This window comes from Oenanthe melanoleuca, chromosome 4A (genome assembly GCF_029582105.1).
Source record: "Oenanthe melanoleuca isolate GR-GAL-2019-014 chromosome 4A, OMel1.0, whole genome shotgun sequence".
NCBI lineage: Eukaryota > Metazoa > Chordata > Aves > Passeriformes > Muscicapidae > Oenanthe > Oenanthe melanoleuca.
The window spans coordinates 4,161,945-4,188,918 of record NC_079338.1 but is presented as its reverse complement, the minus strand read 5'-3'; the positions used below and the strand labels follow the sequence as shown (position 1 = coordinate 4,188,918).

General features: G+C 37.5%; 1 protein-coding gene across 1 annotated transcript; it reads right to left on the bottom strand.

The window, feature by feature from the left end:
* On the bottom strand, positions 1-26,974 carry TEX11 (testis expressed 11). The gene is made up of 29 exons (XM_056491110.1): positions 26,862-26,974; positions 26,583-26,764; positions 24,539-24,623; positions 23,229-23,308; positions 22,581-22,661; positions 22,379-22,498; positions 21,384-21,464; positions 19,126-19,211; positions 17,745-17,802; positions 16,890-16,985; positions 15,365-15,446; positions 13,576-13,654; positions 12,758-12,909; positions 11,953-12,038; positions 10,919-11,056; positions 10,532-10,634; positions 9,393-9,517; positions 8,554-8,639; positions 8,370-8,423; positions 7,918-7,958; positions 7,240-7,326; positions 6,132-6,202; positions 5,464-5,577; positions 4,569-4,641; positions 4,063-4,212; positions 2,936-3,044; positions 1,849-1,969; positions 1,338-1,502; positions 1-320 (listed from the first exon to the last, which is right to left on the bottom strand). The coding sequence occupies exons 1-29, from the start codon at positions 26,890-26,892 to the stop codon at positions 249-251; spliced, it is 2,808 nt and encodes a 935-aa protein (XP_056347085.1). The 5' UTR covers positions 26,893-26,974; the 3' UTR covers positions 1-248.

Genomic DNA, 26,974 nt, shown 5'->3' with positions numbered 1-26,974 from the left:
AAAAGTTAAATATTTATTTCTAACTGTTAAATAGCTCCAGAGAATGAAAATTATTCCCTAGAGGAAAACAATTACATTTATTGAATAAACACTTCCTAAAAAGTACATAACTTCTTTGCCAACAAGGAGATCCTGGTTTCTTTTCCACTGTTCCCATGGCCCTGTGCCTTCACAGAACCAACAGCCTCTCATTCAGCAGAACACTTCCAAGAGACACTGCCTTCCCTTTTTTGTAGTTGTGGCTGTCATTATTCTTCATTTGGAATAAATCCTTTTGCTCTGTCCAGCTTGTCCAGAACCTCACTATAAAGGCCAACCATCTGGAGAACATGAGCACCACAGTTGTCAACAAGGATGGATAAAAATTTATCATTCAACTAAGTGACAAGAACAGAACCAAGGGAATAGGTGAGAACTACCACCAGCTTCTAAACCTAAAATTTCAAACTGATGTAAAGATTTTTGGCACAGGTTTAAATACAATGGTTTTCAAAAAAACAAAGATCAATGCAACCTAACAAAAGTGGCTTTATTTAGTGTCATAAAGCATAGCTTATATCTGAGTCTTGTATCAGTACAAAAACCTTTTCACCAAATCACAGACATGGGGAGTTGATGTTGAGGGTGGGAAAGACTTCTTATTGTCAGCTCTTATTGTCTAAACTGATGCATTTAAAATGGTGTAAGAGTTACAGCCAATCCCTTGATTGCTCAGCTTGTACACAAGAGAATGAATGGTGACACTAGCCAGTTGCAATCTAGACAGGAGCAGCAGCCAAAAGCTGTAGAAAGCTTACTTGTGACAGAGTAAGAAAAAGTGTCATTGCAAAATGTCACCTACAAAGGTGCAAGACTGGAAATTTCTCCTCCATAGGAAGTGACTAAGCTGCACCTGAGAAGATGAGCTCTAGAGATTTTCTTCATACTGTCTTATACCCTGTTTATAAGACATTAGATTATAGTAGAAACCAAGCTTGAAAGTATTAGTGTAACAGCTGATTTAAGTAAACTGGTACAACAACTTGACTTTAGTTATGGCAGGCAAAGGTACAAGGTTCTCCCATGGCACAAGCAGTCAGAAGTTTGTTTCCAGTCACCCATTTACATCATCCTTCCTGTAAAGGAATGCTATGTTATTCTCCCTATTGTCTATCAAAACTTTTTTGGCCTCACTTTGGAAAAATCTTTTAGCACCAGACTCCCCCAAAATATTTAGGTACCATGATTCTCCTGAAACTCTAAAGATCATCAGCAGTGGTTTCTTCACCCAAATCCACATCTCAAATCCAGGCCAAACATCCAATCCCATATCCTCAAATCCCCCTGTGTACACTTACATGGCCTTCATAGCTTTTCTTCAGAGATCCTAAGTGATTGAGGAAACGCATTCCCAATCCACACCACTGCTCAGCTTCCTTGTATTTACCAACAGTATACTGAAATATTCCTGTATTCCAGGCTCTTGTCATCAACCAAAGGATCTCCATCTCTGGGTAAGCATCCTGAGGGAGCAAACAAGCAGCAGCACCTCATCAGAAAATAGAATCTTCACTTCAAAACTGACAAGAGTTTAATTTTAGAATAAGAAAACAGTTGGGTTTTTCCCTCCCAAGCAAAGGGAGAAAAATCCCTTACAAAATGCAAGGAAATTTTTAATGCAGTCCTAAATATCCAAAAGACTTTTTTTTCTTTAGGTAATTTCAGTGTATCTTTTACTGAAGAAATCTTAGCAGCTCTAGATATAACACTATGTAATGTTCATTTTCCTAATGATTCTCAGTCTAATGCGAACTTTTTTTAAACCTGCTCAGGATCATCTCCCAATCTCTTTTTTCCTGTTCAACTTACTGTGCTGCTGATTACACTCAGAGCATCTTCAAAGTAGTCCCACACCTCCTGCAGCACACAGGTATCCAAGTCTGTCAATCCAGTCGGCAGAGAAATGTTAATCAAACTGTGTAAACATTTGCTGAGGATTGAAAGAGAGCAAAAGAAGAAACATTTAATACCATGTGCACAAACAGTTTTTAGTATCAGGAGCACACTGAGTTGTTTCTCTATGATGATTGTCAGACATGTTCTACCTTGGTGCTTACTACACTTATATTCTTGTAGCAGAAACATGCATTTTCATACTATCAGATCTTATTCACACAAACTATGAAAAAACAGAGTCCAGAGCAATTAGTACTTACTTATTTTCATTGCTGGTCTCTACAGTAACACAGAAGGAAAATCACAGTACTTCCTAGGGTGCTACACATGACAGCAAGAAAAAAGTACCTTTTCTAACCTCACCAACAAAGCTATGTAGGCAGCATCCTCAGAAAACCAGTAACAAATACAGGGTTCTGAAAACAGCTCTGTCTTTTTCAGTGTGAAGTGAGAAAGGCAATATCAACAGTTGCCTTCGCCAAGTGCTTACTGTAAGGAACTTGGAAAGGATAAGTAACACATAAATATGCTAAATAAATCACATATGTACTATGTGGCATCACTACCTTACAACTCATAGCTTTCTTTCCAACTCTCAATTTCTCTTCTTTGTCTGAAATACCCAGCTCACTACTGCAGAGTAACATTTGAAATGAACAGCTTCCTCACAAGAAACAACCAGAGACCTCTTCTGGATCCAATTTTCATTTTACTTCCTCAGTAGATTAATTTATTGGAAACAGGACTGTGCCAGGAAAAATGCCATATAAACAAAATGCAGTTAAAACATCTATTAGGCAGTCATCCTTTAGAGGTACATTGGTTGGCCAGAAAGAAGTGAAACCTTGGATATAAATTGGACATTATATTGGATAATCAAATATATTGGATTTATCTATTGGATATAGAATAAAATCCACGTTTTTTCAAATTGCAGGCTTTATTCTCTGTCAGCATTTCCAGTCACAGGCTCATGGCAAAGCTATGTGATAACACTAACCTAAATTTCTCAGCATCAATGACAGCCTGCTTTCTGTGAAGGTTTAGTGCACTCTTGAGAGCTTTCTTACACAGTACAGGATACCGAGCTGGAGATTCCATTGCTAATGCTTCAAAGTAAAAGAAAATAAAGAAGAATAAAAGATGAATTACTGAAATCAGACTTCAATCTCATAGGTCACTAAAATAAACTACAGTATGTTGCCAGATCCCTTGAGAAAAACAACTGAAAAGAGATCTGCTGAATGGGCGGGTCACAAGCTGGTGCTTCTCTCCCTCTTTCTTACTAAGAACATCATCAAGGAGGACAATGAGGGAGAAGCACAGAAAGTTTCATAACTCACTGCTGTTTATCTCCAGTGCAGTAATACAAAAAAGTTCTGGTGGGAGGCACTATCTGAAGAGTTTTGTTTGTCTCCTAGAACACAAAAATCCAGATGGAAACCTTATAGGAATAGGATTTCAGAATTGTGTCTCCAGGCATTGGAGTGTACTCCCCCAGGGCTAGGAGAACAGAAGGTGTTGATGCAATCCTACAGGACATCTTCCAAAGACTTGCCATGGTAGTTCTAAATGCTCCTCATCTTTCTTGGATCCTGCTCCAAATTCTCAAGCATGTTTTCATTGCTAGGACTTTGTGATGAAAGTATGGCAGAGTGTAGAGAAGTGCTATTTACAAATTGACTATAAAAACTTTAAGTTGAAACTTAATGTTATTTTGGTAGCTTAAATATATTTAAAGTATCTATCTAAAGTCCACAACCCAAAACTTCTGTACTGGGGCATGAATCAGTGAGGGTCATTCTCTGGCCTTTTCTAGTTTGGAGCATGTAAAAGTCTGAAAAACACTTTCCAGGTTCTAAATCTATATGAGTGTCTCAGGGTCTAGAAATGGAAAGATATCACAACTTTCTGGTTCATCATCAATGTCATCTGTCATTACAAAACACAGCTCTCCTAATGTTGCTGAGATCCTAAGCATCTTTGCTTCAGGACAAAATACATATGGGTTAGACCCATATGTTATACAATACATGATCACCTCAAAAGAACAGGAAAGAGAAAGAAAGCCTTTTTTTTTTTTTTTTTTTTTTTTTTTGTAACTTAAAGATCTGTAAAAGTCCTTACCTGCAATGATTTCAAGTGTCTTGATCTCTATTTGTGGTTGCTCCCAAACTGACTCCATAAAATTCTGAAGCGTTGGATCATTCAGTTTGGATCTTGCTTCAAATTCATAAAGCAACAACAATGTGTCTGTTGGGTCTTTAGCAAAATCTCCTACAAAAGAGACAGGATTGCCTGTACAGAATGATGAATTTTCTCAAAGCTACAGACTGTACTATAAGATAATTTTTGCTTCCAGCAGGCACCCATCAAGGTACTCAGCCTTATCAGTGGAGCAAGTGGAATTTGCCATTCAAGGAACATCTAATGGAAATTTTAAACCAATATCCTACCAAAAAAGTGAACCCTGCATCTGCTAGGCTAACAGCAACTTAATACTTCAGCTTTTATCATAATGTTATCTACTTCAATAACCTCCATCTGAGACAGCAATTCCACATGCTCTGTATTTTTCATTAATATTATGACTAAGAGTTACATGTGCTGAAAACACACACTTTGTAGCTTACCTGTTAATTTCAGCACCTTCCATATCTCCTTGCATGTCTGAAGATGTTGAAGGGCCTGACTAAATAGCTCCGTCTATTTTACAAAATTAAATAAGTTATTTTTGTCATAGTTTTAAAAGCAAAATGAATAATTATGTCAGAATTAACTACAAAATAAATTAATAACCAGCCTAGTTAGTAAATTACCTACACAAGTTACTGGGTTCTTGGAGTTTTTTTCACTTTTTCAAAGACCTCCACATCTCAGACAAAGCTACTTCACACTGAATGTTTCACTGGCACAGAAAGAACCATCCATGTTCCTAAGGCACGTAATTGTTTTAGCTCCCAAGCACTAAATAGTGCTATTGAGACTGACAAACCACTAAATGCCACAACACAAATTGCTGGGCCCTCCACAGAATTTTCTACAATCACTCTATAGCAGACTTCCTTCACAACCTCTGTGTTTTTCTTAATCTTCTTACCACAGTAAGCACAATGCCCTCTTCCAGCCTCCCATAAATAGATATATGCATAAAAACAAACAAAAAAAAAAGTGAGTTTTATCACAACCACAGTGATACTTTTAGCAACAGCAGTAACTGTCTTTCTAACTAACCCACAGTTAGCAGCAGACTCCTTACAATATGTATCTTGTAGATTGAAATTCCTCTCAGAAGATACTACCATGACCCTTTATTGATACAAACCCATTCAAACACACTGAGCTAATTTACAGAAATCCAACATTTACAATTGTCTGGAAAGGTGCATCAATTCTAAGTGACTATGAAATATTCCCTTGCTTGCACTCTCAATATCCCATTCTGAATGAAAAAATTAGGACTTCAAAATCGAAAGAAAAAAATGCTACACTGGTATATTCAGAAATAGTTAACAGGCTTTGCCCTACCTGTTCTGAAGGTGTAACTTGTCTCCCCATTTCCAGATCAATTGCAGCTGCCATTAACAGGCATGTCTTCTGAGCAATTAGAACAGCTTTGTCTGAGGGACAAAACTGGGACAACTGACACCAAAAATAGGAAAAGGTAATGAGAATTTTACCCATATAAAGCAATTTTCTTGTGAACAGATGATTGCTGACCCTCCTCTATGAGTTGCAGGAATCAGTCATAAGTAGTATACATTCATATTGTAATTTTACTTGTACAATTACACAAGAGGATTATTTAAATATAAAGTGTAAAGCAGAGTTGGAGTCCCCTCTCTCAAGCACATACAAAACTGACAGTATTGGTAGAAGTCCTGCATAGAGATTAAGACTCAAGTACTTAACATGTTTGTAATAATGACACAGTTTACAAATATCAGAATCCATTTATTTTAGAAACTTCTCATTGAAGTCCTAAGTTCATTACATTCTTAAGAAACAGAATGTAAAGTATGACAATAGTGCACATATTTTATATTACAAGTCAATCTCCTTGTGACAAAAATGCTCCATCTTCAGAGCATAAAAATGTCTCCATAGAGATACCCAAACAATGGATGTGACTTCTAGAAGAACTAGACAGATGAAAATATTCCTCAATTAGAAACACTATTAGAAAGAGTAAATACCTTGAAAGACAGTACAAAAAAATCCCTCATCTTTTCAGGGCTGTCCTTGAACTGCACAGCTAAGTTCCAAGCTAACAAAGACATTAAAATAGAGAGCAGAATAAAAAAATCTGCACTGTTATATGTATGCCCATTTAATCTCTAGCAATATGCAATTCATGTCCTACAATTTCTATTTCTGAACCAATATGTCATCAACAGCAAGAAATACTGTTACTAGTGATTTGTTAGAATAGATAATTCATACTTTTGAATTTTGCCTTGATAATTTCACCACAACCAAGAGCACATTCTAGCACACACCCTGCTAACAAAAGCATGAACTAGGAAAAGCATTTTTCTATATTAGTTAACACAGCTAGCACATGAGTGGAAGTGTTGAACAGTATTCTCAAGTCAAATAAAAAAGAAATAGGAAAAAAAAACCCACATCTTGAACCATTCCTCATTTTACCCCAGCAAGGTCAAGTATATGTCAATTAAACACACAATTCTGAGTAATAAATGGATGAGCATCTAAAGGCAATCAAATTATTTATGTATGAGAGCTTGACCCAATTAAATGTTTATATTCTACAGCAACTTTCACATTAATTTATTCCATAGGACATGTTTTTGTAGTCTCTGAATTGTTTATCCTGTGAGTGAGAATGCTGCCTTTGAGAGGTCATGATTCCACTCATGCTCATGTCACTGTATTCAACCTCAGCTGCTGCACCCCCTCCCTTGCATCCCTTTATTGTGGCAGGTTATGTTGTGAGGATGTGTGCAAACCAGCTCTTCTGAAACTGATTGCAACTGTATACTCTGAAGCAAGAACCTGAAAAATTGGTTCAACTCGTTAACCTAAGCTTATATTTTTATTTGTAGATAGCAAATTTTACCAAAACAGTGTAACAAAGACTACAAAATAAGGATCCAGAGACAACACTATGCATAAAAGCTTAGGGCAGCCCCATGGGAGCTGCATTTCCCACTAGAAACCACTTTATCTGTGATAATACTTGCTGTTTGGATTTCACAGTCTGTAGTTCACTTTAAAACTGCTGTTTTAAAGGACCAATAAAGACAGAGGAGATTTAGTTTAGATTTTGAGAGAGCAACCTACCAACTTTTCTAAACCAGTGAGCTTCAAGGATCCTCATATCCCCTGTAAATTTTTCTTCTGTGAAAGACTCAGCAAGTTTCTTGTGAGCTGCAGAAAACATATAATTCAATACAGAAGCGCCACTTTTGGAACAGAATAAAAACATTTCCAAGTCTAATCCCTGCACTACAAAACAGGTTTCCAAAACGCCCATGTAATTCCTGATGAAGACTTACTCTCACAACTTAAATCTAATATTCTTCAGAAAGCCCTAGAAAAAACAGCAAAAGGTGCCTCAAACAGCATTTTAGAGAAGATGCCAAGTACTGCTCTTCTAAGTTTACTGGCACTGAAGTCTAATACAGAGTAGTTTTACTTAATTCCACAAGGAGGAGGTTTAAATTTAATTACAAGTTTGAGGCCTTTCTTCTAGGAACTTTTTATTGATTTAATTCTGCTCCTAAATGTCTTCTATTTGCAGCAGTACTGCAAGTTTTTGATAGCAAAAACCTGGGGCACTGAGATCCAACTTCATAATACTATTGAATCTCCAGTTTTAGTTTTCATTGATTTCACTGGAAAGTTGAAAGCCTGGATTGAAACAAGGAGTCTAAATATTTCATTGGTATGGATCAATCATATCATAAAATGTCCACATATGGAAGAACTCCAGAAAATGTGAATAAAACAAAACCATACCCAAGTTCAAGTACGTCAGTATTGAGTTGATATCTTCATCTCTAGAATGGAGAAAAAATCTAGTTCTAGAAAATTGGTTAATTTTTTTTCAACAGAACATAGTATTTATGTTGGAATATATTTTCCCAGTTATGGATAGATCCACTCAGAACTTGGGAAAAATATTCCACTAGTGTCAAAGTTACAGAGCTTAGCTCACAACCTCCATTAAAAATACCTGACAGGCATATGCATTAATAAAAGAAGGCAAAGAGCAAATATTTAAAGAAAAGTTTATACAAGTTGAAAGTACATTCCTGTATGATGTCATTAGGTTAAGCTAGAAGTCATCTGGGTGGACTTTTACTAGCCTCAAAAATAATCTCTTGATTATTCTGCAAGAAAAAAAGCCCAGAAAGAAAGTATTACACAATTTATCCACCATAAGAAAATGGTTTTTCAAACAGACCCACCTTTTTTCTGTATTTTCTGCCATGACTTTTGACAACATCAGACGGACCAAACATCTAAATATGAGAAAAACAATCAATGAAGAAACAACATTTTTTTTTCAATGGTATAGTTTGCCCTAATTTTCCTGAAAAGATCCCACTTTTCTTCCTTATACTTCTTCTTGTAAATATATTGAATTCTTACTTTAAGGCTGTAAATAATTGTCGGCAGTCTTGTAAATGTTCAGACAAATACTCCAAAGCTTTGATAGCCACAATTTGTTGGTCATTCTGAAAAGAATTGAAACATGTTTTGTATATACTGCACTGCCTCAGTTACCACAAAAAAGCCCAAACCAAAACAACAACAAAAACCCAAACAAAAACAAACCCCAAAGCAACTACATATTCCAAGTCTGTGCAGTCCAGTAGCAGGAAAATGAACAATGGACTATGCACAAAATTGCCTGAGAGTGCAGAGAAAGCTCTAAGGAGAGATCATATGATTCCCTGCACAAAGAGCCTGTGGCAAGAGCAGGACTAGTACAGGTTGGTAAAGCTTTCATGCCTCACAGGGCTGGGAACAAAGCCCTGATAGCCTGAAATGCAATCAGCCAGCTCAGACAGTGCTCAGGTCACCGACCAAGAGGCAAACAGGAGGGACAAAGGACTTTCATCATGGATTTATGTGTATTTTATACACAGCCTCTCCCTCTCACATCAAAGATCAAATCCCAGAGGCAGAAGAAGACATAATATTTTGCTAAAGAGAATTTTACAGAAATACACAATGTAATACCCAGATGCCAACATTTATAACTCAGAATTCTTTATTTTTGTGTCAAAATTTTAAAAGATACCACTTCTTTCTATATGGAAATAATTTCTACTTTGCATTACACAACACATTTGAGAAACACCTTTGTTGTGGAAGCATGAAATACTAAGAAATCCATTAAATACAGAAAAGTATTAAAACTAGGCCAGGTTAAAGAGGTTGTCCTACTTATATCAATAAAGCAAAGACAACATTATCTGCTCTACCTCTAAAGCAATTTGGGCAGCTAAACTCAAGAGGTTGCTGCCTGTATTTTTATCCACTCTCAGCTTGTCTTCATGTTCTGATGGCTTTTCTGCTAGCTTCCCTATTTCAATAACTGCTTCCATAGCTGAAAGAGACAGAGGGGAAAACCAACATTTTTACAGAAGCAATTGGAAGGTAGAAAGTTCTACTGTTTTAATGATTTATGAAAGGCTATAATTATTTTTTTTTTTAATGAAAAGCCAAGACAAGAAAACCTGACCATACCAGCACTTCTCCACAAATATGTTTTTCTTCCTAGGGAGGTGCCAAAAAGCTTTCCAAGCTACTAATCTAAGGAAACAAATGATACTCATCCCACACCCTTAATTTTGTTCTGCTAAGTAACTGTTTGTTACCAAAGACAGAAGACTTTCTCTAATACATTGTCTGGGCATCATTCCAAGCTCCCACATCTTGGCTTATACTAAGGGTGCCACTGCTTTTATGTTCACATTGTGCTGTGTTTCCCACTCTATATTATGTGAACAAATTATGCTGTCAATAAAAGTTGTATAGAGAATAATTAAATGGCAAAGAACTCATTGGAAAATAAGCTCTGCACATTACTCTGCATTCTAAGTAACTATAGACTGTATGTCTCAATTTTCATTACTTGAGCTAAGATCCTCATTAAAATATGAAACAGCAGAACTCATTATAAAGAAAGAAGAGGCTACAGAGATACAACATTCTGTAAGTCATCTCAATAATTCATGTATTTTTTGGTAACTTCAGGCTCCATCTGTCCAGAGAAGTTAAGAGCAGCAATAATGGTTCCCTTATGGTTCATATTGTATATGCTTACTCAAAAGTATAGAATTATTTTTACCCTGGGATGCAACTGCCCATGGGAAGATTATCCTCCCTAGCCAGAGGCTCCCTCCAAACAAAATCAAACATAGCAATGGACTCTGCCTCTTACATATTGTTGAGTAAAAAGTTAAATCTACAGCCTGGCATTTTCAATTACTTTAGGGACCCTTCTTCTAGCTATCCTCTATTGTGTCTTTCTTAAGATGAACAGTCCAAAGCTGCTGAGTATTTTTCAATATACTTTGCACTTCTCCTTGTAGTGGACCATGTAACTTTCAAGCTGTACCTTTATCAGTATCATTCTCCATCACTGCAATCTTATAGACACTGAATTTAGTAAAGATGCTGTTTGGATCACACCTCTCTGCTTGTTTAACTGCCTCCTTAGCCTATTCACAGAAGAGATTAAAGGAAATCAGTACATCAGCTTGAAATTAGCACATAATTAGCACTAGGAAAGAAATAAAAAGATACACAAAAAGTTAATGGTTACATTGTTGATATTTATAGACTAAGTCAAGATGTTTGACAGGGCAACACCTGCCATTGAAACAAAAGTGATGAGACCAGAAGACAGCACCAAATGCTGACCAGAAAAGGATGAGCCGATTCCTCAAAAATAAAAGCAATGCAAATAAAGACATAAGTATGCCTATATATGTATTAAATATACCTTGTCAACTTGTTTCAGATGAAAATAACAAGAAGCCATGTTCCTCTGAAGCTTGGCCAAGTTCTGATCTATCTGCCCAGGTGTATAGAAGCTGACAGAATAATTGTACCAGTGAAGGGCTTCAGAATAGTTTTTCTCCTAGAACATATAAAAACAAAATACAACGCAAACAAACACAGCCATATTTGGGTGACTAAACTGCCTATGTCTTCCCAATATTTTCTTAAAAAAGATCATAGCAAATGAAAGATTTAGAAAGTCAAGTATATTCTAGTGCAACTCCCAGGTTGCCCCAGGTGCAGAATCCAGCACTTTCCTTTGTTAGATTTCACACAGCTGGTGAGTGTCCAGCCCTCTAATTTGTCTAGACACTGTGAGAGACAGTATGCAAAGCTTTACTGAAATCCAAAGAGATGACACCAACTGGCTTCAGCTGACCAACAAGGCAGATGACCTTGTCCTAAAAAGTTTGCTTGTCCTAAAGTTTGACAAGCAGGACTTCCCTCTCATGGACTAGTGCTGGCTGTGACCAATGACTGCATTGTCCTTCAGATGGTTTTCAATAACTCCCAGAACAATCTCCATAATTTTATAGGCACTGAAGTGAGACTGACAGGCCTGTAGTTTCCAGGGTTGTCCTTCTTGCCCTTCTTGAAAATTTGGATAACTTTGGCCAGCTTGCAGCCAACTGGGACCTCTCCAGATTCCCCAGACCATTCAAAAATCATTGAGAAGCCTCACAATTCTTTGACTACTCTTGGACAAATCCCTTCATGCCCTATAGCCATATAGGAACCAGCTGGAGAAGAAATTCTTGCATTAACTGTTCCTGTGTACAAACCTTAAGATGAGGCTACCTGAAACTTGATTTTGTAATTGAAAACAGCACCCAGATGGATGAAAATAAAACCAGTGCCAGCTGGAACAAGGCTCAGTAACAGTTTGCACTTTAGCCAAAAATAGACATAACAAAGAGGTCAGAAAAAGATTATCATTTTCACTGATATAAAGAACACTACTATTTGGTCCCAAACCTCATAATGTTTGGCAGCTCTGTCCCACAAGATGATGTGCAGCTGATTCAAGGCTTCAGGCAACAGCTGTTTCCCAGTATAATGACCTGAAAAGATACTGCAAATCATCACTTTGCAAGAACTTCACGAAGCACACTGAGAAGAATCTAAGAACTATTCTACAGCTTGCAACAAAACACAAGGACACAGTAATAGTTTCAGCTAGGAGCCAGTGTTTCATATCCTGTTTATGAAAAAAAAAACCCAAAGCAACCAACCAACTAAGCAAAACCCCAAAAAACCCCAGTGGGTAAGAGAAAAATATTTTCATGCTTGAACAATGTAAATGTAGCTCTTGCTCCTGGCTAGATGCAACACAAATTAGGATTTGTTTTACAGTAGATCTGACAGCCAAAAACTACTACATTGCTACAGGTGCACCAGACCTGAAAAATAAACTGTTATCCAGCTGCCCAAACAAGGATATGCAACCTGTCTTATACTGACAAACAAAAATAAATTGGGCTGGATGGACAAAGTACTAACATTACACAGAACTCCCAGTTAATGTTTCTGATTCCACATGTATCAGTCTCACAGTCTACACTAAGGAGGAGGAATTGCTCCAGCAAGTGAATCTAACCCTGAGCTTGATCTTGACTCTTTCAATATGGAAGTTGAGAGCTGTCAAGTAAAAGAAACATAATGGAGAACAGACAGAGAGAAAGAAAAACGAGAACAAGCAAAAAAAGTGAAAATTAGAATGCAAAACCTTAGCCAACTACATCCAGCTTTCAGTAAACAGCAGTAAAAGATGGATACAGACCTATAATAACTTCTTCAATCTTTTGCTTAGCGAGCAGCTCCCTCTTATTCTGCAACAGGAACTCAATGTGGAGCAGGGTAATTTTTCCAAGGTCAGGTGAAGATTCAAATCGTTCAGGAACAGATTTCAGAAAATCAAAACCAACTGATTCCCTATTCACAGAGACGCATTTTTAAGAGGCTGCACCAGAAGAGCTGTTAATTTTCCATACTAGAGATTAACATATTCACACCATGCAGCATGTTTGTCATTCAATCACATTGACAGAATGAATCAAGGTATGAATTTGTTACAGTTCATCTATTCAACGGCAGCTTCCTCTTACCACTCTTCCACTGTATTCATAAGAGTTAGTTCTTCACATTTGCATCAAGATACAAGCATATACATATATAATCATGATGGAGCACATAACAAGGTAAAATTTTATGCCTCAATTTATTTTGCAGTAACTTGCTAGCCTTCTGCTGTTTTTCCCAAGAATGATTCTAGGGCTTTGAAGTCATTCTGATGGTTGGTTAGAAGACAGATGTCAGTCTGATGATTCCAGACACATATAAAACCTACATAAAGAATCTTAATCATTCCAAAGTAGGTCTACAGCACTGCAAATTGCCACTACACTTATTTCACACTGTGTTCTGTTGCTGCCATAATCAGTATCTCCTTGCTATAGAAGACAGGCTCCCTCTCAAAACCTTTTACCTTACCTCCATGAGCTTTTATCTGAAATAAATATAATAGATGTTCTTTGCTTATAAAGAAACACCCAAAAACTCCACACATGGTGTTTACCCCACTTAGAGATGCTTTCATACCTTCCATGCTCCAGCAGCAGCTTGGCAGTATTCAAACAGAAGTCTAAAGACATCTCAAAGTGCGTGAATTCTGCAAGAGCTAGACAGAACACAAAGCACTTGAGATTATATAATCAACTTAGACATTTAATTGCTCAATTTACCACTTACCTCTTACAGCTCCTTTGAAAGACAGAAACAAAACTGAAAAAAAAACCACCCCAGCAACCCTGTAACAGATCTACAACAAATGGAAGAATAATGTCTATTTTGTTTTGACTTTCCTTTCACTGCATTACTACAGAAAGGTGACAGATTGATAGCCCTGGAATTCTAGTCCTCTGTCTCCTTAAATAGGAACAGCACAAACTTTAGTAGAACTTTTTTTTTTTTTTGCCTCAATCTGCCTTCTATCAAAATGTCTCATCTTTATCCAGCAAGAACAACCCAGCACTGAGGTTAGTGCTCAGGCTGTGTGTGGTATCATATTGCAATGGGAACTACTTCATAATGTCCTTAGCATGAGCTGTTGGACTCACTGGTGCTGATAACCAGGTATCAGTTTTACACCACTCAGATAAAGTTTTAAAATTGTTACTCTGTGCTGAATGCTTAACAACAAAATAGATACATTTGTAGCTTGGGTGAGATCAGAGAAGGAATATGTAAGGACATGACTGTAACAGTTGTCAAAAGAAGCATTTGAAGGCAGCTGTTGAAAGTACACAACACAAGATTTTAGTGAAATGCCTAAAATTTAACAAGAATCTTCACTCAAAAGACAGAAAAGTTGCAGTACATGGACACAACACTTTTCTGCCAGCCATACAAGAAAAGAGACATCCACTCATTAACAAACTTGCTTGAAAAACTGACTGGAGGCTAGGTGTTACTAAATAACAGCCAAGTGTGTTTTGATAGGCAACTCTATGATTTCACAATTCAAACCAAAGAACACAAGTCAGCTACTGTATGTTTATTTGAAACTGTAAGTTTTAAATAACTGGCTGCTTGAAATCTGGCTGAATTTTCCCAGGAGCAATTTGGAGTTACCATTTCTGCTAGTCTGACAGCATTCAAACCCCTCAGCTCTCTGAAAGAAATTCCTCATCACATCCTACATTTCTGAGATTATTCATTACACTTTCGATGCCTTCCAACCATGAGGAATACAAAGCCTCTCTTCCTTATAATCTCATTATTTATGAAAGTAAATTTCTCTGGCACATTAATTATCTTTTCTATATTAAAACCTCTCCAAAAACTTCCTTACCCTCTCATTTCATTGCAGAATCAGTTCTGTTCAAATGATAAATGTGAGGAATAAGGAGAAAAGAGTTTATTCGACTTAAATAAACTCTTGTTATACAGGTTTATAACAGCACACTGATCAGCACATCATGTCTCTTGGTCAAAATGTGCAAAATCCCACCTAGAGAATAGTCTTTCTTGTGTGCTGACTAATTAAGTTGATGCACCTTTACCCTTCTGCATAACCTTATGCATATGTCAAAATAAACTGTATATAAGGTGAATATAGCTTTAAGTTGCTATCTTTTCACTCTCTTCATTCTAACAGCCTTCAGAATCTTCCCCTTCCCTATTTGCAGCAAGGCTATTGAAATTAGCATCTGGATACCTCCTCTGTGAACACTGAGTACTGTCTCTCACACTTCAAAACCAGAAGGACATTTGGCGAATGCAGATTCTGCCAAAAACAAAGGATTCTTTTTCTATGCATGACACAGGCAGTCTCCTTGGATATGGGTTAATATGATCTCACTATGAAACCTAGGGAGAGCTGTGATACCTGAGTTGATATCTTCATCTGATGCTCCACTTTTTAGAAGAATTTTAACTTTCAAAAAAAACCCTGCTGGGTGCAAATTTTCCTGCACAATGAAAAACAATACATTACTTGGACAGCTCTTTGTAGAACAGAGATCCTGTGAGAGTACAGCACATTCATAATACAGACAAGTATTAAGGAATCACATACTCCCCACTGTAATCTTCAGTTCCATTTTAATGATTGAAGCAAGTGGTAGGCAACTTAGGCAATAATTTCTCCCTAAATGCAATGTGCATCTTTATAATTTTTCCTACACTGCCAAAAGACCACAAGGATAACAAAAGTAATAGAGGTAAAATTCTTATTTTGCTGTGGCCCATTTTTGACACTTTTAAACAGAAGCTGAACATTACTGAATGATAGAAACATTTCCTGCTTTTCTATGTGTGAATTGGCTGGATTAATCTAGAATTAATATGAACAGGTTCAAAGAAGTTTTTAAAAAGAAGAAATTCAGGGGGCAACAACAGTGGGAGCAACTGGAAATAATGAGGACTGTATACTAAATATCTCACTAAAACAGTACATATCTCAAATTCTAGAATCAACATTTTCTTCTGGTTTTCCATACCCTCACAAAGCATCAAAATGTACATTATCAAAAATTATGATAAGAACTCTTTCTGCCTCAAAAAGCTTTGCAAAAGTGAACAATAGAAGAGGACAAAAGGCTTAGATACTGTAGTAGCACATTATTTGCATGACTAAAATACACTGCCTTTTATCCTGATCTCATGAGCATTTGCATTATGATCTGTCTGTAAATTCAGGCAGCATGCAGAAACTAAATTTCAGCTTCCATTTAAAACAAAATCTCATACTTAAAAGTTGTTTTGTACAAAACGAAAATTTATAATTTTTAAATGATCAACCAAAGACAAACAGGAATTTTTCAGATTTCATTTATTCCACACTGACCTGAATAGATAGAAGCACAAAATTAATTCAAGTCCCTATGGGAAACAGAATTCATAAAGGATGAAGAGACCTCAGTGTAATGGCTGAGATATATGAACTTCCTCCAGGGTGGCTGGTATGTTCATACACCTCATTTTTCAGGTCTGTTTGCGTGCCTCTGCCTGGGTGTGGCTTTGGGGATCCCCCAGATAATGAGGTAACGGAAATAATTTTACTCTTTGTGCTTTAGCTGTGGGTTTGTGGTTGTCCCAGCTGCCTGCCTGTATCAACTCACACGTCTGAGAAATTTTAGGCACACCATCATCAAAGGACCTTACTATTAACACATAGGAGGCAGGAGAACAGTTCTACTTCTATTTCCATGCAAGTAAATATCTCTCTACAAAATAAAAAAAAAAAAGGTGGGAACATCAAAACATCCATAGGAGCATGGAAACATAAAGCAAACACACCTCAATCTGTTGTCAAGGATAATATACCAGTGATTAATGTGGTCTATATTATCATATCAATAAATGCTTGAGTTTAATCGATTGCAATCTTAAAATAGAGCAAAAATTACTACCTGATTTGCCAAACTGATGGCTTTCAATGCCTTGTCCAGGTACAGACTGCAATCCCACTCAAAATAGGTCGTGGCTAACAGTCGCAGCACTTTAGCCTGGAAACAAAAAAATAAATACAAAAATAAAAATATAAATACAAACACAAAAGAATTAAATTCTAAGGTCATGAAAAATAAAAGCTCTTTGAGTCAAAGAATTCCTGCCTTCTATCAGACATATAAAATGATTTTTCATTTCTGAAACATATCCAGTCTTGAAGCAATGCAGTACACACAAGACACAAATCAACTAGAATTCAGAGAAAAACAAAAGCGTTGCAAGGCAAATCAGATAACTTGAAAAAAAAAAGAATTAAAGAAAGCATTGAAATAACAGGAGGTACCCACTTCACGGAGGAAAACAAACAAACAAAACAGCAGGACAAAGACCTAAATGATGATGGACTTCAAATACATAAACTATTTAAATAAAGAGGAAGAGATTAAAATCTTCATATCCGCAGTCAGAAGTAAAAGAATTAATTGACTTCTGAATGAGACAGGGAAACATCTATCACAAATGACACAGCTCAACTGTGTCAACTGATGCATTGAAAGAGAAGAGGAATGGAAGAGAGAACCTTTCAGGCCCTTACTTTCTACATTTTGATTCCTGTGAAATAGTAGAATCAAGCGTGATTTAAGGGCACTCATCAGTGGCTGATGCTCGTAACAACCGAACTTGAAACTCTGCCAAACTTCATAGCAAACTACTAAAAAGGATACCAAAACATCACTGGGCAGGTTTGCACAGATAATTCACTGGAGTCAGTTAAAATCCTCCTAGCTGTAAATAGAAATGTCTCAATTTCTTACCTGCATTTCTTTGCCAACAGAATATTTCATGTCCATCTTCCCAATGTCATAACTCTGGCTATCAATGATAAATGAAAGTTAAAATTAAACAGGATAACAGAATAAATTCAGCCAGTTTTCTGATATGTGCAAAATTCCTATCCTTTCCCACTTCCTAAGAAGTTAAAAACCACACAAATCACACAAACTAATCTCAGAAGTAACTTTTACTAGAGAACAGAAAAAATTGGGTTTTTTCTACTCTTAAATTAAAAATTGTACTCAATCACTTTCTTCAACCTGCTGCAGCACATTCTGTAACATCTTCTATTTGAACATTTCTGTAGGTTTTATCAATTTTAACCAGTGATTTTGAAGAAGCAAGTGTTTTCATTCTCACCTGACATATAATATGGTAATACACAGAACCTGTACATGACAGGTCTCCAGACCACAGCACATCAATAGCAAAGATAGAACCTGTAACTCATGATTCTCCATTCCTCTTCTAAAAGGTAAATGGCAGAACAAAGGACCAGCCAGGAGAAAACACAGTGATAATTCCACAAAACCAGATTTGATTACAAATGCTGTGAATGAAGAACTGTTAGAAAGAAAAACAGTAACTGGGCTCTTGTTTTCTAATCTAATCTATTCTCAGACCAGGGAAATCTTAACCCACTAGATGGAGCCACACTCTTTCTCCAGATTATTATTTGCACTTTGCAAAGCTTTATTTCCTCCTCAAATTTTGTCATCAGGAGTCGGTATTTAATTTTCCACAAGAATAAAATATAAAATAGTCTCCAAAGCATCAGCTGTAACTAATTCTGAGCATTCCTACAAATTCCCTTTGATAACGTTTATGACCATAATGATTTTGAATTTGATCTGTAGCCCTTCATTTTCTTCTAACTATTTAAAAGAACAAGAAGATATAACCACAAATTTTCTGCACTGAGGCTGTGACCATAGCATGAGGATATTCTTCCTGATAGCCTATATTTCCTCACCCTTAGTAATACCACAATAGTTACTTGGATCCTACCCAGACCATCTCTACCCATTCCTTTTTCACCTTGATGTTTGTGCCTTTTATCAGTCAAGGACTCTCAGAAAGCTAATCTGTTTGGAGAAAGTACTAGGGAGAAAATTGGCAAGAATCATTGGAAGATGACTTTCATTCTAATAGCATGAAAATCCATTTGGGAAAACAGACATAGATTTTATGCAATAGTGTACAACCATAACAAAGTATCTGCTCAGATAATTTGGTTCAGCTAAAATCTTTTATTCTCATATTTTTAATGAGGCCTCTAATTTTCCTTGTTCCCCCCTCTCCTTCACACACATTTTTACATCTTAAAAGCAGGGGTTTGTTTATTTGATTTTTGCACATTACCTGAGCCAGAAGGAGCTCTGTTCATACCTCTTCCATTCATAGGTTTCCACTCCAAAATTGTAACAGAGGATTGATAGGTAACAAGTCTGCAATAAAAGACTTCTGCTTCTATAATGTTCTTGTAAAACATCATTAGATCTAGAGCACTCCAGCCTCAGGTTCTTTAAAATACAATTTACTTTCAAGATATATCACTGTTATCTCTTCTGGCCTTTTGCAAGGGGATACTGAAGATGACTAAAATGGAATCATTAATTGCGTGGGAAAGTGAAATATCATTAACCAGTCCAGCACACAAAACAGCAGGATTTTTGAAACACATGAGGGACACAGACTTCCTCAATAAACCACCTTGAAAGCATTAGAACTATGTAAATTAAACAATAAAAAGTAATATTTGAGAGGAAAAACTGTAATATTATAACTTTTTTTTTTTTAATAACAAAAAAGTTGTACATAATTAAGTGAAGAGGACTCTCCGCGTTTCATGGTAGGTTTCTTCCCAGTGTTTCTTTTTGGGGTCAAAAAAGGATTACAAGCTTTAGAAGAAAACTGCTTTTGAATACTTGGTTATTCAGGGCTTTATCAGTCAGCTCTGACAACATCTGTTCATAACAACTTGCCTTTCCTTTGAAATGATTTGCAGCTGTCATATGTCATCCAAAGAAGAGACAAAAAAGTCATTTTATATGCTAGCAGGCTGCCAATATTTACATCCATTTTGCCTCTGCAGTATCTTTTTTTTTCACAAATATAAATGATGCTTTTTGCAAGAGACCGTAGATTTCAAATTCTCAGGCAAATATGAGAAGGGTAGCACAACATCTTGCTTTTTTTTTTTTTTTTTTTTTTTTGCAATCCAGAGGAAAAAGCACAGACTACATATATGCACAAACCCAAAAGAGATCACTCTCAGATGTGAAACCTTATTTTTCACTGGTTCACTTGTGAATGTTTTCTTTACAGGAAACCTTCCTGTACTGAGCATTGGTTCATAGACTATCAACCACAATCCTCTCCAGCTGATATTTGGTATCACACAACACAATAATCTCTGTCTGATACTCTCCAGGGACTCTCCAGTACAATGGGAGCCTGGAAAAGTTTAGGAGCTACCCAGCTGTCCAAAAGTTCTGGATTCACTCAGCAATCACTAGCTCTTTCCATTTTCCTAATTTTTAAATACCACTCTTTAAATCAGAAGTAAATCAGAAACCTTTTCCTTGTCTGCATCAGTGCTCTGGTTTCTGAAGCGCTTTCATCTCAAGAAGTTTATTATTGCTTAATGAAGAAGTTCAAGTGGAAAGAATGAAATTAATTTAGAATTAAATGAGGAAGAGGAATGCAAAGATCCCAGTGAACATTTTCAACAGTAGGAAGTTCTACTTTTATTATTCAAATCAAAGCTAGATCCCTGCAACTTAGTCACTTGGATGCACTTCAACAAAGCTGCAGATGACAAAAAGCAATGTAAAATCAGTTTGAGTTTAATTAGCTAAAAACACAAACTCCAAACATAATTCCCATATTTTTCTTTAAAATTTGCATCTGCCCCTTTGAATTTTATTATCTCTACCAGAGAGACAGGAACAAAATGTTTCCTAAATATTTGGAACATGTAAGCAAATGAAAATAAATGTCAGGAAGTTTATTCTGATATAACAATAATAGACTTTTATCTTTGCAAAAAAAAAACTATTCTGCATATGAGAGTTTGTTTTCTCTGTGAGACAAGAACTACAGTTTAGTGCAATGGGAAGCCTCCATAGCTCCACAATTTCATGAAGATGAAGATTAGTACTGATGGTAGTGATAGACTTGCAGATCAAAAACTTTGTAACTCAGCTCTTCCCTTGTCCCATCTGTGCCCAGCAAATGTTCACATGGGTACAAGATGCAATATATAAGATCAAGATGTAAAATGTAGCTGGTTCTGTAGAGAGTAGGTGTTATATTCAATTTAGAAATCGTTTTGCCTTGCTTGCTGATTTGCCTTCTCATTATTTAGGAAGAGTTTATCATTCTATTTCAAATTTTAATCAAAGAGAAGCAATAAAAAATGCATTTTGAAAAAAACTCTGCTGTTTCCATGCAAAAATTTTAGCTACAAAATCACAAAGAGGCAACCAACCACAGAAGAGATCTTCAGTTTGGAGCACTTTTCAAAATTGTATATGGTATATGTCATCCCTTTACATATGGAGAGGAAAATAGGTTCTCAAAGTTTGGAATGATAAAGAAGGGAATATTTCACTTACTTCTTTTGGCAATTTCATCAACATATCTTTGCAGCGCTGCACGCACATCACCGCTTTCTGAAAATCCCCTTGAGCAACTGCCTGAGAAAGCAGCAGAGCATGCCAACCAACTGTTAGTGTGCAACTGGTCTTTAAAATTCAATGAAAAACCTCATTCTTTAAAATAGGACTTGGGTTTTTCACATGCAGTAAAGCTAGGTTTGGGATTAGGTATCTGTCCCTACAGTGCTGTAATAATTCTGTCTATTTCTCCATATTACCCGACAATCAAGAGATCCAGAAAATCACTGCAGTGCTTATGTAGTGTGCAGAAAAATGGAACAAGATCATTCAGATGTTAAGATGATACAACAGCTCAGCAAAATTTATACCACCTCTCCTTTTACCTCCATGATCAAGTTAAAAATACAGGCCATTGCTTTGTCCTGTTTAGGGTAGCTTCTGAGAATCCTGGAGATAGCATTTTCCTTCTAGATACTGAGATCAGTGTGTGATCAACAAATGCAGGAAACTATTTTCTTTGTATTTGTTCTTGTGTTTGCTATATTCTGGACAACTGATAGAGTTCTCAGACACTTCAGTCAAGAAAAAAAATTCCTCTCAAAATTTAGAATTTCTAAATTACATACTTTAAATTACAGTTGTTTTGCCTTGTCCAGGCAAGCACAGGACACTGTTGGAACTGACCCATTTATGATTCATACAGGCAGCCGTTTATGTTATAAACAGCCATGATAGCCAAATCATAAAGCAACAAATCTGAACTAGAAGATATCAGCACCATTGCAAGAATGACTTCGATAAATGAGGGAAATTAAAAATCATTAAATGATTGCAACACTGAATGCAAACATGAGATCTGCTATCTTACATCTAAGTGAGGGAAATCTATCCCTCAGCAAGTCCTCAGTGCCAAGCATTTGGGTATCTAATAACTGGGTCAGAGTTTCCCTCTTTGCCTCTCGTGACTTATAAGGAAAACTGAGAACACATACTGATTCAGCTTGGTAAGACAGTACTTTGAAAAGGCTCTTCTCCACATCAGCTCTGTGCACTTGAATATCTGCTTCACCCTCGCTCCCACTCCGTAACTTTGCATACAACTTTTCTATACTCTGGAAAACAAAGTGCAGGCATCACCCATGGAACTTACAAATAGGTGTGTATGTAGGAAATCAAAACGGAGAAAGAACTTACATTCACGGCATTCTCTAGAAATCCATCTGCAAGACCAGCTTTACCAATATCTATCCATCCTTTCCCAGTTTTCATAGACATCTGAAGGAGGAAATGGCAAGTCATTTGTGAACATGTAGTCACTTTCAAGAAAGGCATCGTAAGATCTCATTTCATTGTCACACATATCTAACACAGGACAAGGGTATTTCAGCTCTGCAATTTCTGACCTGCAACTCTCACTTCTGAATGAAGCCCTGAACACTCAGATGCAGCATAAGACTCATGGTGGCCTACTAGACAACATTATAAGACACTGAAATAAATTAATGTCCTGCTCATAACATATTTTACCCTATGAGAAGACGTGATGCCAACCACACTATCCAGACATTCCTAACTCCAATGGCTCAGCAAGGTATCCCTATAAGATATAGGTCTCACTTCAGCATGTACTTTGTTTTAGTAAAAGGGAAAAAATGGGATCATCAATCTTATCTTTCCTTAAGTGATGAGAAGACAGAGTCAGCAATACGCCTGCCAAAACACCAGCTATCCTTCCAGAACTAGACATATACTTCACTCCCTTTCCAAAGCAAATATAGTAAGATTTGAAGACTTCCCTGGGGGATCAACCGTATTTCATTACTCACCAACAATTAGCCTTACCAGAATCTGTCTTCGAATAGTTCCCTCCGGAAGATCGCTGCCTTCACAAAGGCAAATCAGTCTGCAAGCAACAAACCGCACTGCAGGAAAAAAGGGCACACATTCAAAAGTTTCCTTTTCTCTACTTCTCTTTTTTTTTTTTTTTTTTTTTTTTTTTTTTTTAACAGAAAGTCAAGCCCTGCCATAACTGGAAGACTATTTGGCATTTCAAATCACAAGACAGAAAAATCTGAAAGCTTCAGGAGTCAAAGCAATCCAAATTTTAGCCAAGATGTTTAAAATTGCTTTTCAGGCAGTAAGAAAAAAAAATATTCTCATTAAAATACCTATTAAACAATTTAGAGAAAGTTCAAGTTAAATACATGGTATTCACAGACTTAATTACATTGCAGGTGCTTACAGTAACACGTCTTGAAAGCCTCAAAATAGCCTTCAGCAAAACAAGGAAATGAAGTTTAATAATCTTTACAGTTTCAAAGTAAAAAGCAAAAATAATTTCAGGCCTTCCTTAGACATCAGGGATGGAAAAGACGCTACTTAATGTACGTAAAACAGCCTCTCCCTGGCCCTTCAGCTGTGATCTGAGAACATCATACTCTACTTTGTGTCAACTTACCCTTTTCCCTTTACCTGGTATAATTTATATGATGCAGATTATACAGAATTTTGACTATAATCCCTCGAGACAAGAATGCAAGCCTGACACTGCAATCCCACAGAACCGCAGAAAGAAGATGCTGAAAGAAAATACCAAAAGCTCACTTCTGCTTTCCCCCAGGGCTGCTCCTGGCCTGAGAGAAACAACCAGCTGTGCACCTGGCTAAAGCAGATCAGTGAAAAGAGGACTTAGAATGCTTTTGTATGTAAACATGGATGAGATAGTTACATTAAAGAAAACAATCTTACTTGATATAAATTAAGTGACCAACAGTCTAAAATTTACATCTATGTTATTTCTATACATTTTTAGATTTGAACCACAGTATCAGAAGGCAGATTATAGCTTCCTTTGGTCACATCACCTTTTACTGGTGCCCTGGCATGGAAAGGGGAGTGATAAGAATGTCTACATTGATTCTGTTTTACAAGAAGAAAAGTATTACATCAGGATGCTTCTTCTTAAACTGTTTATACAAGCCCAATGGTACATTTTTCTCTTTCTAGCCCATGTCTGCAAAGACTCAAACAAATCTATAGCATTACTTATGTGCCTGTCAGCAGAGAGGCAGAGCTTAATTTCCATGCTACAGCACACAAAACACATTTAGGAAGGTACAGAACACGTTTAGGAAGGTACAGAACATACATACGTTTGGCTCTTTGCTCATCATTGATAACAGCACCCATGTGTTTGGTCACAGTCCAGTTCCACAAGCTGACTGCACTCTCTTCAACCTGAAGAGGAGAATTCCACTCCATTAAATTTTGTCCTGGATGTGGATCTCACTGAAATTTACTACGATAAAAAGAAGCCTCTTTAATGTGTTTCACAGGAATGGCCTCTCCACATGTTTATACAACTCCCTTTTACCCTGGAGTCAAAGGTGTGAGTTTTCCATAAAACTGTCACAGGATCCCACAGGGACATGTTGGACAGTGACCTGAAAACAGGCATGAATGGACCATGGAGCATTTCTTCACCTAAAATCTGAAGGGGTTGGAAAAGAACTCTAAGAATCTTATCACATTTGAGAACCATCTGCAGTAAGGCTTCACCTCTTTTGCACATCAAAAAGAGCTCTAGCTTAATTACTTTAAATACTTATACTAGAAAACTTCTGATATTAGCAAACAAAGAACAAAGGCTACTGACTATGTACTCTTGTTAAAAAGATACAGCACTACATAAAGGCAATAAGCTGCTTTAGCAACTTACCCTGAGGGGCTGCATTTTCCATCACTTCATTCTACTTTTCATGACAGATCTTGCCTACAAATACACTCTCACCTATCTAGGAGGGAGTTCATAGTACCTCTCATTGAAGTGGCAGACTACAAATTAATGATTCCTCCTTTCTTCAAAAATAATTTAGCCCAACTGATTCAGGAAGAACTGAAGGATACCACTTTTATGCTCTTGTATTTCTTTACATGCTATACTAATGATGCTTTCTGTTACAACACTATCTTGTTCCTTGTTGCAAATTTAGGACTTCCAAAATCAGTGTTCCTTAGCTGATAATTGCTACTTATTAAATGTCTCTTGAAAACATAAATTTGGAGGAAGAAGTTGGACAGTATCTTAGCTGGTCTTTTTTCCTAATTTCAGATTTCCCTTTGAAAAAAGGACTTTTAAAGTAGATGTTTATTACTTTCTAAGTACTCCTCTAGGAGAAATAAACAGAAGGAAAAAACAAACTTTATAAACAACCATCTGATAAACAAGGACTGAAAATGAGTATCTCCAATATATTATTGTGTACTGGAATATCGTTTACCAAACAGTGAAAAGTACAGGCTTGCTTGTTTTCTTCTCCGTGGGGTAATCTGTTGTCATTATGGAAATTCACAGACAGGGTGAGAAGGGCCTCTCCTCTGATCCAGTACCAAAATCTTAATGCATCAGTGCTCTCTGCTTGCATTTTTACTAGACATTACAACTAGATACTACTAGTAATCTGAAATAATAAATACCTTAACATCATCAGTAACCAGTAACTTTCCCATTATTATCATAGAATGGCTTGGGTTGGAAGCGACCTTGAAGAACACCCAGTTCCAACCCCCTGCCATGGGCAGGGACACCTTTCACTAGCCCAGGGTGCCCCAAGCCCTGTCCAGCCTGGCCTTGGACACCTCCATGGATGGGGCAGCCACAGCTTCTCTGGAAAACCTGTGTCAAGGCCTCCCCACCCTTACAGTATCTTACTAATATCTAATCTTAATCAATATTCTTTCAATGTAAAGCCATTTCCCCTTTTCCTGTCACTTCAAGCCCTTGTCTGAAGTCCTTCTCCAGCTCTCTTGGAATTCCTTTAAGCACTGAAGGTGCTGTAAGGTGTCCCCAGAGCCTTCTTTTCTGGCTGGACTCAGTTTGTCTTTCCCAGGAGAGGTGCTCCAGCCTTTCAACCTTTCAACCTTCATGGGTTCCTCCAGCACATCCTTCTGATGTTGGTGGCCCCAGACCTAGACACAGTATCCAGGTGGGGCTTAATGAGTGCAGGGTCAATGACACACACACTTTTACATTCAGGAGCATCATTTCGCATACACCTTTAAAAATAACATTTCCCACTTTATTTTGGACTTTCACGCTATTGGGGTGTACGATGAAGAAATTAATTCTTTTCTTTACATTTCAGTAGTGCTACAGGTTTAGCTTCACCGCAAAGGGTGGGAAGCTGCAGCACCAACCTGGGCCAGGGCTGTGGGGTGTAAAGCACCCCCCGTTTCTCCAGACGGGCTGGCAGCGGGGGGCTCTCCCTCCGCCACCTTCCCATCCTCCTCAGAGATGCTCTCCGCCGCCTGGAACAGCTCCTCGGTGAGGGCGGCAATGCGAGACGGCGTCTCTTCCCTCAGCAGCTCCCGCACCAGCGCTGTAAGACAGGAGGACAGCGGGGCGTGACACACAACCCAACACCAGCCACCAGTGGCGGCGCTGATGGGGAAGGCAGAGCCCGCGGCCCGCAGCACCTTCCAGGGCCGCCACCCGCGGCCCCGCCATGGCCCCGCAGGGGGAGGGCAGCTCCGTGAGGGGCGCGGAACCGCGGGAACAGCGCCCCCGCACTGCGCGTGCGCGCCACGCA

What these genes read in the sequence shown, in the direction of transcription:
- TEX11 (XM_056491110.1), bottom strand. Translation starts at nt 26,892, where the DNA reads ATGGCGGGGCCGCGGGTGGCGGCCCTGGAAG. An exon ending in CTGCTGCTGGAGCATGGAAG is followed by an intron (nt 12,910 to 13,575) that starts GTATGAAAGCAT and finishes CTCTGTGAATAG; the next exon opens with GGAATCAGTTGGTTTTGATT. An exon ending in GATTGAAGAAGTTATTATAG is followed by an intron (nt 12,039 to 12,757) that starts GTCTGTATCCAT and finishes GTATCTTTTCAG; the next exon opens with GTCATTATACTGGGAAACAG.